Here is a 13,234-nt window from a genome sequence, read left to right on the forward strand (position 1 = left end):
TGAACCTTTGTATCTGCCCTTTAACTATGTCTTGTGATCATTGCCCTATTCACTTCCACGCTACTTTTAGCCCAGAAATGTTACAGGGGTGAGGGTTGATATATTGGGTACAATGATATAAAATTTGACATTGTAAAAAAAACTGCATGTTTGGTTATTGAAGAATGCATTTATTTAATTTAGTATTTGCATTATTGAGTGTTGTTTAATGTTGAGATTTAGCTTTCTGTTCAGTCTAGCGCTCAGTTCTGTAGGTCTGTCTGTTTAAACCGGAGCCATTGTACATGAAGTCACTTAGAAGTAAACTTACTTTCATGTTGAAAAAGTGACATAATCCCTTGATAATTGAGTGTGTAACATCATCACTTTGGCAATATACCCTCAGCTAGCTATCCTCTAGCTGTTTACAAAAGACAACATGAGACAACATCGCAAGTAAGATGCTTTCGTGTCTTTGTACATTGTAACGTCCTCTCACCAATGTGTGGATTCCACCTTTTGACATACCAGTTGCATGGTACATCAGATTTCTTCCTAAATGAATGAATTGTGCTGGTATTGAATAGAAGCCTATAATGCCACATTTCTTGCTGCAGTGCATTCAAAACACATCAAAACAAAAGGATAACAATCCTTCAGGGTTGTAACATGGCTTTGTTTGTAGGTAAAGTATTAACAAACAAAAGACAAAACTGAGAAAGTTGCTTCCATTGAGACAACCACAAAAAGTGTCAAAATCAAGACTGATTTTCAACGTAACGTCTGTCTGAGCTATTTGTTAAGGATGTACGGTCAACTCAGGTAAGTGATTCTAAAACTCTTTTCCTTCAGTGACCTAAATGCATTCCCACACCGCTTTTTTCACTCTGGTTCTTTTTGACAACCATGAGTCAGGATGGAAAAACCCTCCACTCACACACAGACGTATTTTCTTTAGCAGGAGCAGGAGTTAGTGTGCATAATTACTCTTAAAATTGAGAGCAATCACTGCATTTACGGTGTAAATACACATGGAACTAACCTGGAAAATGTGAATCTCTTTTTCTTGTTCTTTACTTAATTTATACACCTTCAAATTTGAGCTGGGGAGCTAACCATATAAAGCAGATTAAACTGTTTTTTTTAGTTCATTCATTTTTCTATTTCAAGCCCTTTGTGTATGATGGCCGAAGGAGGTTTGGGGCATATTCAAGTGCTCCTTTACCTGCCCGTGTAATTATTTGCCTCTTATATCAGTAACGAATCTGCTTGGTATTTAAATTGGCCCTGTGGCAGCATTCCAAAATGAATGTCGCCAAACAAAACAAGCTAATTATTCCTGGGAGTAACGTTTAATCCATTTGACGCTGTGCTAGATCTCTAGCTGTGCTACTCATAAGAAAGTAGGCAGTCGGTCTAAAGTTTCACATACAGGTCATTGGCAGTAAGGAATCACGGGAAAGCACATGGAGGGTGTCTGACCTGTACTCATATAATTCTCTCTGACACACTCACAACCACCTATAAGGTATTCATTTGTATTCCTTTAGATGCACACACTACCGCAGGAGTCATCCGGTATCTGACGTGGCATTAGTGTTTCATTAAGTTGGGGTTGGATTGATATACAGAGGTAGTGTGGGGGGATTTCCAAGACTCGTGTTTGATACATTTTACATGAATATACGTATATATTATGCTCTTTGCAACACAAAAATATATATATATATATTTGGAAATAAAACTGCAATACTTTGATTTGTGCACGCTCCTTTATTCCTATCACCACTAAAACAAAGAGAAGAAGGCACAGTGCACGATACAGGCAACAGAGATCATTTCCAGCTAACATCGAGCCACAGGTACACTCGCGGTTCATCGAACAGACAAGATGAACTACCTGTGTTGTGTTCTGTGGCCATTGAAATGTGTGACAATGTTTCCACTTTTATAGCATTTGTACAGTTACAGAAATTGATGTCAACACTGCCATGAACATCCTGTATTTACTAGAGCCTGTCAACACCAGTGTGCTGATGTCAGCCAAAGAAGATGCATCATCACACATTGTGTGACTAAAGACATCTGATAATAAGTCAGCTCCGACTGTGCCCTCACAATTAATGACGGGAGTGTATTGATATTTGTCTGGGTATCACTCTGACTCAGAAATTAGTATATAACTCTGAAATAGGTTAAATTGCTGAAATGAGTGTAAGGCCAGCATAACTGTCATGCTCCAAAAATAGATACCTAACGCCCAAACAGGCATTTCTTACTTACCAGACACATTGAGAGTATTTTTCCCAGAATCAGATACGTAAATGTGGGTTTTACACTGAAGAAAAAGGGGAAACACCATCACAAAACTGCTCAAAGGAAACAATGAGTGTACTGTAAGACAACGCTGAACTGAGTTTTCCTTCCTGGAATACAGCTGGACGACTCAGTGATAAGCAACCATTACATGAAGGCCCTGTTTAGTAAAGCCTCCAGTGTAATATTGCATGTGACAGAGACTGTCTTTATGTTTCTAAGTGCTTCAGCTGCACCCCATTCGGCCCACACTTCTGTCAGGATCAGGGACAGGTTTGTACACGCAAAACACTTTTTCAACGCTCAATAAACAATGTTGCTTTCAGCAAGAGTGAGGACACACCAGCTGGTGGTGTTGCCAATTCAAAAGGGAGCTTAAGCTGCCAGCGGGGACACATAAATTAGCATCTTGAATACCACCTACATGTAATAATAGCTTGATCTTAATGCAGCCCCTCCAGAAGCCTCTCGTAGGCCAGTTTAGGGTTCACCGTCAATCAATAAGGTCTATTGGCCAATGAGGACGTCCTCTGATTCAACTGAACCTTCCAAATGTAATGTGCTGAGTAGCCTAATGTTCCTCTGATTGCCACTGGGGTTGTGTGATTAGAAGTAAAGGTTGGAACAAAGAGGCGGAGTTGTCATTGTTAAAAAGTATAAACGAAGCAAGGATATTTTGTAGAGTAAACGAAAGCGTTTTTTTATATTTTGACATGGAAAGAGTGATACATGTGGGTGATTTTTACAAGAAGAGCAAATGTATAAAAACTGCTGACATGCCAGAGAAGCCATGAGTCAGATAGTCAGAATACAACTTTCAGCATTATGTGCACGATGTAAAACAGCCCATGTCTGACCCCCTAACCAGCATATTTTCAACATGATGTTTTGACGGCTTTGTTATGAAGAATAGGAGAGATAGTGATAATTGGCAGAAATAAAACTCTCTGCAGGTTTCTTATGATGATCATGTTCTCGTCAGTGGGCCAAGTCAAACAGAAGAGTTGGTGAACCTGGAACTTAGCAGATACGTCCACCAATCCTCCCTGCAACCTCCCTTTATCGTTCCTCCCTTCCCTCCTTGCCTGATATATCGTTCCCAGAGTTGGACTCGGAGAGCCTGGGGAGGGTCCGGCAGCTCCAGATAACTCAAGACAAGGCAGACCCCTCATGTCAGGGAGTCAAAGCTATATTTCGGGCTTAATCTATGGTCTAAAATTGTGTTTAAACATGTAAAAACTGGCATCAGCGCTCTGTGACTCTCGTGCTGAAAAATGGATCAATTAATCGGAAACTACTCAGATACTGATGGGTGTTTTAGGCTCTGAGCAAAGAAACAAACTTGCTACAGCCCTAGAGTCATGCATTATGCAGCATTTCTTTGGAAGCTGCTGTGTTTTCTCATGCAGTATCATGAAAGTGCAAGGTGTAACAAGGCCGCTCCAAAAACGTACCACAATATTTAAACACGGTAATCTCACTTGCATCGGCGACAGTTGTCCATACACAGGTTATGCAAACGCACATTGAGCCTTCCTTGTAATGTGTTTGTTCTTGTTCTTATCTGCGGTCTTGAAGCCTTCGTTATTCTACAGCATCCCCAGTGTTTGAGAAAACACAAGAGCCCATTAAAATAATAGCCCTTTTGCTGGTGGCGGCACATACCTTCTCTGTCCTCTAAGGTAGTCTGTCGGACAATGTTTGTTCTGTTATGGGATCTCACGCAGCTGACTGTGTGTGTGTGTGTGTGTGTGTGTGTGTGCAAGTGGGTGTTTCTGTAAGAGAGAAACAGAAAGATAGTGTGTGTGTGTACATGGGCGACTGTGTGTCTGTGTATTTCTGTGTGATAAAGAGAGCCTGTTATCACTGCATATCAGCAAGGATCTAGCACAAGACCCATGCCACTCCTGAACATGGTGCTTGTTCTGAGCAGTTTACCGCTCTCTTAAGGCACAGCTTGACTCACAAAACACCAGCAGCTTGGATCTGATCCACTCTCCAGGTTGAGTTCGGTCTCTTTGTGTGCCTGCTGTGAAAACCACGATAGTCATACCAAGTCCAACTTTATACCTGGAGCTGATAATATCAACTTGGAAGTTCCACTGTTCCCACAGGATGTTCAGTAAGCTTTAAGCCTGTGCAAATGTCACAGCTATTTACAAAGCACAACGATTATACTTGTCTGGTGTTGATACTGTGTAAGCACAGCGTTTCACTGTGTAGTAGTCATAACATGAATTCAAAAGCCTTAACAACAATGTCACAGTAAATGTGTAGAGAATGTCAAATGTATAGTATTTTGATTGAACCTAAGACCCAATATCACCAATCATCATAGCTATATCAATTGTGTCTTGAGTGGTTTAGGAAATGTTTATGTCATAAAGTGTGTGTAGATTAAACATTTAACATATCATTTTGCAGAAGAATGACTCGTTTCCTGGTCAATCATATAAAAGGCAATGAAATGTAACTCAGTCATCAGAACAAGCTTATTGATCCTCGAGTGCAGCTATTATTTGACAAGCAACTGGGCTATTTGCCTAAAACCTGGAAGTAGTAGGGTGCCACGTCTGGGTTATGCGCTCCCAGCCTGAAGCTCAAAGAAGCACGCTAACAAGAGCAAGCTCACTGGCAGCATGCCATGTATTGCGCAGGGTAAGGCTCGAAATGAACTGAGAAGTGGGCGGAAGCTAGATCCTTGCTGATCTGGCCAATAATAAGCCCGTGCAGGTATCTCAGGGGCCAACAGTGGTACATGAGAAGCTGACTGTTCAAAAAAAAATGAAAAACTTTTTATTAACTTAAACCAGATTCTGCAACTTGCTCAGTGTTTTGTGTACAATTGTAAAACTAATTTTGTGTGCATATGCAAAAGTGATTCATGAATCACTTTTGAACTATTCAGTTTAGGGGAGAGGATCGCTTGGCTTGAGAGAGCATTTTTCATCCTTTAATGATATCCATCTGCGAAGACAGTGGGGTTGAGGGCTATCGATCACATTCTGACGCAGGAAGGGGGGAAACACCAGTGAGGCTGTCAGATGAGGGGGCGAGGAGACAGATAGGCCCTCTTGACAAGTTACAGATCATTAAAGCATGCAGATAATGTGAGAAAAGGGGTCCAGAGAGAGACACAGTCAGAGCCACGGAGAGCGATGTGAGACATCCCTGATGTGAGACATCCCTTTAAAAAGCAAGAGAACCTGAGAAATTTAAGCTGGTTGATCCAGATCTTCAACTGTTGCAAATAAGAGGGGGAAAAACAGCAAGTGTCAGACTTCACGTGTATTTTGAGAGCTTTTTGGAGCTTTTTGGAGGGCCAGATGGGTGTGATTTCTTCTGAAACAGTCAGATCAAGCATGGTGAAATGCATAAGACCATTTTGCTGCAGCTGGTTAACAAAGGAAACCTCAGCCATGAACTCCCCAACTACAGACAGTTTATTAAATGCTCTAGATCAGAGGTCTTCAACGGCTGGTCCTGCAGGAGGTACTGCAGGGGGTCCCCGAAAGTTTTGGTTGATTAGAAAATTTAAAAAAATAAAAAAGAATTCTAAACATGAATGTGTCCATTATTTTAATAGTTCTGTATTGTATGAAAGATAACAGGTATCTTTATGCATGGCAGTGGTACTAATAGGCCATCACTCATTTTTCGTTTCCACGTTTAAAATGAAAACATCAAGTTGAATAGCTTGTGTGCATGATTATCATGCAATTGACAGACAATGTTGATATTGGCATTGGTATCAGTTGACAAGGTATGTTTATAAATGGCAGTGGCACGGCCTCCCTACTCACTGTACCAGTTTAAAATGAAAACACGAATATATGAACCTGTGTATTATTTGAATAGCTTAGTACTGAATGCACAATAAAAAGGTATGTTTATACACTAGGCCAATTTAATATAAAACACAATTTTATACAATCAGGGGTCCCTGCTCCATCGCTCTATCAGTTTGGGGGTCCTTGGCCTGAAAAACGTTGAAGACCCCTGCTCTAGATGTCCCCTTTTGGCATATGATGGCATTATATGGCACTTTGCTCGACTTAACAGCAATGTCTGTTTTCAGAAATCATGACCCGGTTAATCAAGATGATCCACAGAACTTGTGGTGAGCAGTTTTGTGTAGGAACTAATGGAAATATGGCAGATTTCACCTCACATGAAATCAATGTAGATAAATAGCACACAGGTAAGTGGAGAAATATGTATTGTTGATTTTGGGATGAACTGTCCCTTTAACAGTGAAATGTATACCAACAAGTAACATATTACAACAAGTAAAATACAGGAAAATGCTCCAAAACCCAAAGAATATGAAAAAAATTCAGTTATTACAATGAAATACATTTAAGATAAAGATAGATACGATAGACTTTATTGTCCCGAAGTAAATTTGTCTTGGAAACATACATACAGTGTACAGTGTCTGCTGTTAAAAAACAACACAATACAAATAACATATTGCACACATACATTACATACACAGACACACAGTACCTACAGTACTTACAAAAGACTGCCACCGGCCAACAAACGCATTTCACACTGCCCATTGTATAACACACCAGTAGTGTATAGTTCAGATATTAAAATAAATAAAAATCGGTGTTCCAGGGTTAAGCTCTGGCTAGCTTGCCATTTAGGGCTTTGATGGACAAGGGGACAAAAGAGTTCTTAAAGCGGTTGAGCTGCACTGGGGGACTCTGAAGCTGGTATTCAGGGTGGACGATATGAGTGGGGTCTGAAATGATCTTCTGGGCCTGTCTGATGATAGTTTCATCAAAGACGGCCTTCAGCTTCAGACAGCTTCATGTAAAACATTATAACACAGTGAAAAGATGTGAAAGGATCTTTACTGTAACTTTACATGTCGTGTTAGTTCCCTCTCCATTAGATCATGGATGATTTATCGCTCACATTTCTAATCTTTAACATGTGCAGCAGGGGAGTTAGTCTGGCAAGAGATGTTTCTTGAAGACTTCTTAGTCTTGTTTTGCTTTGTAAGTGATTCAGTATCAAGGCTTGAATACGTTAAATGCTGAGAGAAACATCACCACCCCGTGTAAAACTTGAGTATTTGATGCTTCGATAGCTCCACGATCATTTTATACTCTTCACCTCCAGGATGTGCTGCAGTTTTTAAGTTTTTGTCCCTGAGTTGTGCCCAGTAATGACTCCAGTTTCCATCACTGTCTGCTCCAAAACCAAACACATGGACCTGGACAAACAAAGGCAAACAACTTTAGGAACAGACAATGTGGTAAAAGTGTTAATAAATCTCACTAAATGACATGCTATTATGCGCTTTTTTCTTCATCGTCATGAGCATCAACTTGTCAATCATTAGTGTGTCGCGACATTCACTCAATTAAAAAATAAACCTACCTCGTCACAAATATGCAGGGCAAGAACCACAGTCATGAAGCCAGTGGATGGATAATAGCCCTTATTCTGCAGCCACACGACATGAACGTACCTCATGAACGCTGGGTTAAGGACCATCACCTGTTATGAAATCAGACTTAGTATTTAAATATATTATGTGAGCCATTACCTTTGGAGCCAATAAAGTTTATTGACAAATACATTCAAAAATAATACTCACCAAATCCTTGTTGAACTTAGATTTTCTTGGCACATGTTGAAAAAAAGCATGAAATGTTATACTCAACACCAAATGATTACTTTTTTTGTCAGTAAAATGATATACCAGGCCTTCACGCAATGGAACTGCTTGTTTGCCTTGCATGAAGGAAACACCACCACTGGTCAGTGTTTGAATTTTATGGAAATGATGCTGCAAGAATTTTCTTGGATGAATGTTAAGAGGCACAAGTTGTTTTAGCAACTGACGGTCAGTTGTCACAGACACTTCACTCTTACTACCACAAAAGTGGTGGTGGGAATGCAGAGGAATATGCTAGGTTAGTAGCATTCATTATAATGATTCTGCTGCCATGTTTGGAGTTAATGTGCTCATTTAGAGACGAAGTCCAAATCCAAAGCCTCCACAGCAGCTCCAGACTGATATTACTGTTGGGAACGTAAAGGAGCGTGTTTGGGTTATCAGCATCTAAGAAACTAATAATTGTTACTTACATCAATAATTCTATTGATGTCAAGAATTTAATGATTATTAATAATAACGGGGCACCACTCTGCGAACAGGGACCAATAACCAAACGATAAAACTAAGTCTCATAATTAGTGTTCACTCACAATGTCAGTAGTCTGAGTACTATTACACATTCGGAGTGAAAGTGAAGGTTTAAGTTCGAGCACAGACCACATATACAATTATTATCACAATACGCATGCACAAAGTAATCACAGACAGCTGATCTTTAAAATATAACAGTTTATTAAGTTCTAATACTAATGATCTAGTCAACTAATATATAAACTAACAACAACTATACATTCATGAGCACGCTATCTAAAATCAACAGACTATTGAAAAGAGGCGTGTGTGTGTGTGTGTATGTGTGTGTGCGTGGGTATGTGTGAGCAAAGGGGGGGGGAGCGAGGGAACAGCTCAGTGATGTGTGACGTAGTTAGGACGTGGTGACGTCTCTCATAAGTGAGACCCAAAATGGCGGAGAGCCAACGGGAGACCCGGTGTCTACATGTGCTGGTAGCTGTTAAGCACGTAGCTAGATTAGCTCAAAGCTATATGTGTGTGTGAGTTAGTAAAAGGGAAAGGAACAAAACAAAATGAAATTAAACAAGCGATTACGATCCTCTGCGCCGCGCGGGAGTACGGAAGATTGCTCTCTCAGCCAGGGGAGAGAACAGCGACTCTTTGTCTCAGCCGGCGGTTCTGACCTCCTGAACTGATGAGAAGCAACTTCGACCTCACTGCGGCTGTTTCAACACAGATCACAGTAGCATGGAATACACGCTACTCCTACACAACCCCTACGATCTCAGCGATCGTTAGTGTCTGCGATTATTAAGCATACACCTCGTTATAAAAATGAACAGTACTTTAAGCACACAAAACAAGATAAAATAAACACAAATGAACTCTCTCTAACTCTGCCCAGACTCTATTTTGCCTTACGGTACGATGCAATCGTGGTGATTGAGGGGAGTCTTCTGTGGGGCTTCTCCTGAGCTTCGGTGGGCTCAGCCTGCGGCGTCGGAAGCCGTGTTTCTCTCGGTAGGAGAGGATCGCTGTCGTCTGGGTAAGGGAGTTTCGCGTCCTTATGGCCGGAGCAGACGAGGCGCTTGGTGAGAGTGGAGGGTGTGAGCTCTCTCTCTCTCTTTCTGAAGAAGTCTTGTCTCTTCACTTCTGCAGGATTAAAAGGGTTCGCTTCGTGGATGCGAACAAAGATAAAATAGACAGTTTGGTGGATTCGGCCAGCGAATATAAACCGTTAAACCTAGGATTTTGGTTAAAAAGAGAAGCAACGTTGATGCGCGCCTCCTGCGATCCCGGAGGGGATCGGTGGAAAAAGCATTGAGGTGGGGGGCTGCAGGTAGTTTTGTAGAACAGTGGCTGAGCCACAGGGGTCCTGGGGTCTCTTGGCCCTCGGCCAATGAGATTGCAGCGGTGCATTCAGGTGACTTCAGGAACCCATAGTTTTTGGGGGGGAGGAAATGCACACCCTAATGTGAAATTCCTTCAGAGGAGGTTTGGTGCTCATCAAACCACAATCAGGATGAAACCTTTGCTTGCAAAAGGGAAGGCCTGACTCTCTTTGTCCCACAGCACATGTTGAAGCCATATCGTCAGACCCCAACATTACTCAATTGACCTCGGATCAGAATAGGAACGATCAAACTTGATTGACTAGTATTACCTTTGCCAGCACAGTCCTGCTGTGCAACCTAACAACGTAATAGGGTACAGCCCAACGAGTTAACTGTAAGAACAGTGTAGTTGTTCTAGTGCTTTGTTTAAATTTCACCCTGCGGTCCGTCCACCTCACTCCGTACCGCTGGGTGACTTCACCAGGATTGAACGCCAGCTTCAGAGGACGGACCGTAGCAACTCGACCTGAACGGAAATAAAAAACAAGACTCACCTTCCAGAAGGTCCCGTGCTGACGGCATTCGCAAACCAGTCAAAATCCGTTAACTTAAATGGAAACAGCACAGGAACAGTGGTGTTGTCTATATCCACAGCACTCTCTGGATACATGACACGATGAGTTGTCCTGGTCCCAACATCTGCTTCATAGCCTTTGATTTGACCTCTGTTAATTCTAAATAGTACAAATATATTTCATATGTCACTGTAGTTGTCAGGAAAATTAAGGTGTGGATTTTGACGTTCATGTTTGTCTAGACTCTTTTACCTTATGACAAAGTCCTGGAAATCTATTAGAGGTCCGTAGCGTGATTTCATCAAATTACCAGAATTCCCCACCACAGCACAAGTCCTGCAGCGGTCAGGGCTGGATGCTTCAACATGAGCAGTGGCTGGGACCAACTTAAAAAGCCTTTCCACTGTTTCTCTGTAGGCAGTCAAGTTTTGCCCTCGACCCTGTAGGCTCTGTCAGGAACACCAAACATTACTTACAGTTAGACCACATGAATTGTACCAAATAAACAAATTGTCAGTCGCTGTCACCACAATGATTGTTAAGTCACACAGGATTTTTCTTTTACGTGAACAGAAGCAATATAAACGACTTAAAAATATTTTAAGATAATTGTCAATAAAATAATAGGTAAAGCAATTCGTAAAACAATCAATATACACAATCTGAGTATTCTGAAAAGAGACAGGGCGGAACCACTCTGCCTGGAACACTAGGCATGCGGTGACACAGTGTCGCAGTAAACAAGGTCCATAATCTGACGAGCCCCGCACTGACAGAGATCGCATGGTATCGAGATCCGCTATAAGACTCTGCAGGACTGATGAGTCTACAAGTCCTGAGAGGCAGCCAGTTTTTCACCTGAAAAGATTAAGATGGCTTCAAAGGCTTAAATGGCTTCGTGACTGAATGAACTAATATGCTGAACCTCAAAATAAAAAGGAGGAAAAGGAAAAATTGTTGAGTAATTGAGTAAAATCCTTCGGGGTAGACTGATCGATGCTTCTCAAGTAGGGAAACTGCACATGTTTGGTAAAATAACTTGACAGTGATTGAAAGCCAAAAGATATTTTTCATATTGTAAAATGCATGAATGTTGTATTTTCTAATTCATTATTTTTATAACGTATAAATCATCCCCCCCTCTGTCCCCTCTGGTGAGCTGCATGGGCACAGAGCCCTCCACATCAAAGGGCTCTTCCACCACTGACACCATGACCCCCCGGTGGTCAGTGGTACTGGAGATCCACAAGGCTGCCTGCAGACTCCTCAATTGCTACGACTAAGCCAGTAGGGACTACAAGGTATAACACATGTGTGTGCATCCCCAAAACTTACTTTTGTATTAATAACTTGTAGTTATTTAAAAAGGGACAGTACACCCCAACATCTGAAATGCATATTGTTCCTCTTACCTGTAGTGCGGTCTATCAATCGAGATTGTTTTGGTGTGAGTCGCCTTGTTCTGGCCTTCATACATCGCTGTATGTTTTTGAGTTTTTATAGCTCATTGGTGGCTAGGGCCCTGGACCACCTCGTGGAATGGCCGTGACATACTAAATAGAATAATAATTTGATCAAAAAAACCTATGTTTATCGTGCTACGATATGTCAAAATGGCTGCTGTGAAAAGGGCCGATACAGTCGTGGTTGTTGCAGACACAGCTGGCAAAGATCTGCAGTCCACTGGATGCATCTTACTGGTTGATAGTTAATTGGATGTTATACAATTCCTCACTGCACATGTGTAGAATGTGTAACCTGGAAAACAATTGAAGTTTTATCAAACGGTAACACGACGAGGATTGTAATTGCTCAGTGGAATCTGCTGGAGGATTGATCGGAATCAAAATAAGATTCATTTATTTGATTTAAGTACATGTAAACAAGGGATTTGACTCTGATGAAGGGAACCCAGGAAGAGTTCTGTTGATAGTCTGTAACATAGTTTACCACTGGATAAAGAAGTCGGCGTATGGATACGAGTCAGACACATTTCTACTGATCACATTGAGAGAAGTGGTCGAACTAAGACCAGACTGAGAACTGAAGTTCAGCCACCACAGTAATGGCGACTGTTGAAAGTGATTGTATTTCACTTTCTGATCCTGATTTGAACTGCAGGTTGAGAGACTGTTATTTTGCAAGGTCACGACTTACCTTCCACCAGTTGAAATTGTCCTCTGAGAGATTGTAGTTTACGGACAAAAATGGTTCATCAAACAACGAATCACCTTCAGATAAACATCGGTCACAAGCACAGGGTCTTTTAGCCAGAAGTGTGAAGTATGGTGAGATGTCTGCTCTCCAAAACAGTCCGATGCCCATCACAGCCAGCAGGAAACTGAGAACGCTCACTCTTAACTTCATCTTGGATGTGTGACGCTGAATGGGAAGCTGCTCCAATCTGTAAACAAAGCATGTGGTGAAATACACAAGAGAAAGTAGTCAGTGGTGGAATGTAACTAAGTAGGATTAATCAATTTGTGATACTTAGTACTTCCATATTATGCTACTTTATACTTCTACTCCACTGAAATATTGTACTTTCTACATCAGCAACCTTTTCTGGAGTAAATTGAGAAGAAGCTTATTTTCCGTGTCTTTGTCTCTTACTACCGTACGCTTTGTGTCGCCTTGCTCTAACGTTACGTCCGTCAAAGCGATGACAAGCTCATCTAAATGCAGCATGAAGCAGACATCCTCTGTTTGATGCTCATGGTGAAAAAAAACTGTAAAACAAATAGACAGTTCAAATCAGCCTCGCTTCGACCAACTACAAAAGTAAATTGCAAATCAAGCATGAATGCATCAGTAATAATAACACATTAATCCAATATATATTAGTAAAACAACTAAATGGCAGCAGTATGGGTACT

At 41.3% G+C, this 13,234-nt stretch overlaps 1 protein-coding gene across 1 annotated transcript; it reads right to left on the minus strand.

Annotated features, from left to right (window-relative positions):
* Positions 1-6,923: 6,923 nt before the first annotated feature.
* LOC306776027 (CMP-N-acetylneuraminate-beta-galactosamide-alpha-2,3-sialyltransferase 1-like) lies at positions 6,924-12,725 on the minus strand (the record flags this gene model as incomplete). The annotated part of the gene is made up of 7 exons (XM_079266616.1): positions 6,924-7,113; positions 7,362-7,525; positions 7,693-7,812; positions 7,913-7,937; positions 10,338-10,517; positions 10,611-10,807; positions 12,516-12,725. 7 exons carry the CDS (start codon positions 12,723-12,725, stop codon positions 6,924-6,926), a joined length of 1,086 nt encoding a protein of 361 aa, XP_079122742.1.
* Positions 12,726-13,234: the final 509 nt, after the last annotated feature.

The sequence above is a fragment of the Melanostigma gelatinosum genome, assembly GCF_949748355.1.
Source record: "Melanostigma gelatinosum genome assembly, chromosome: 4".
NCBI classification, from domain to species: Eukaryota; Metazoa; Chordata; class Actinopteri; order Perciformes; family Zoarcidae; genus Melanostigma; species Melanostigma gelatinosum.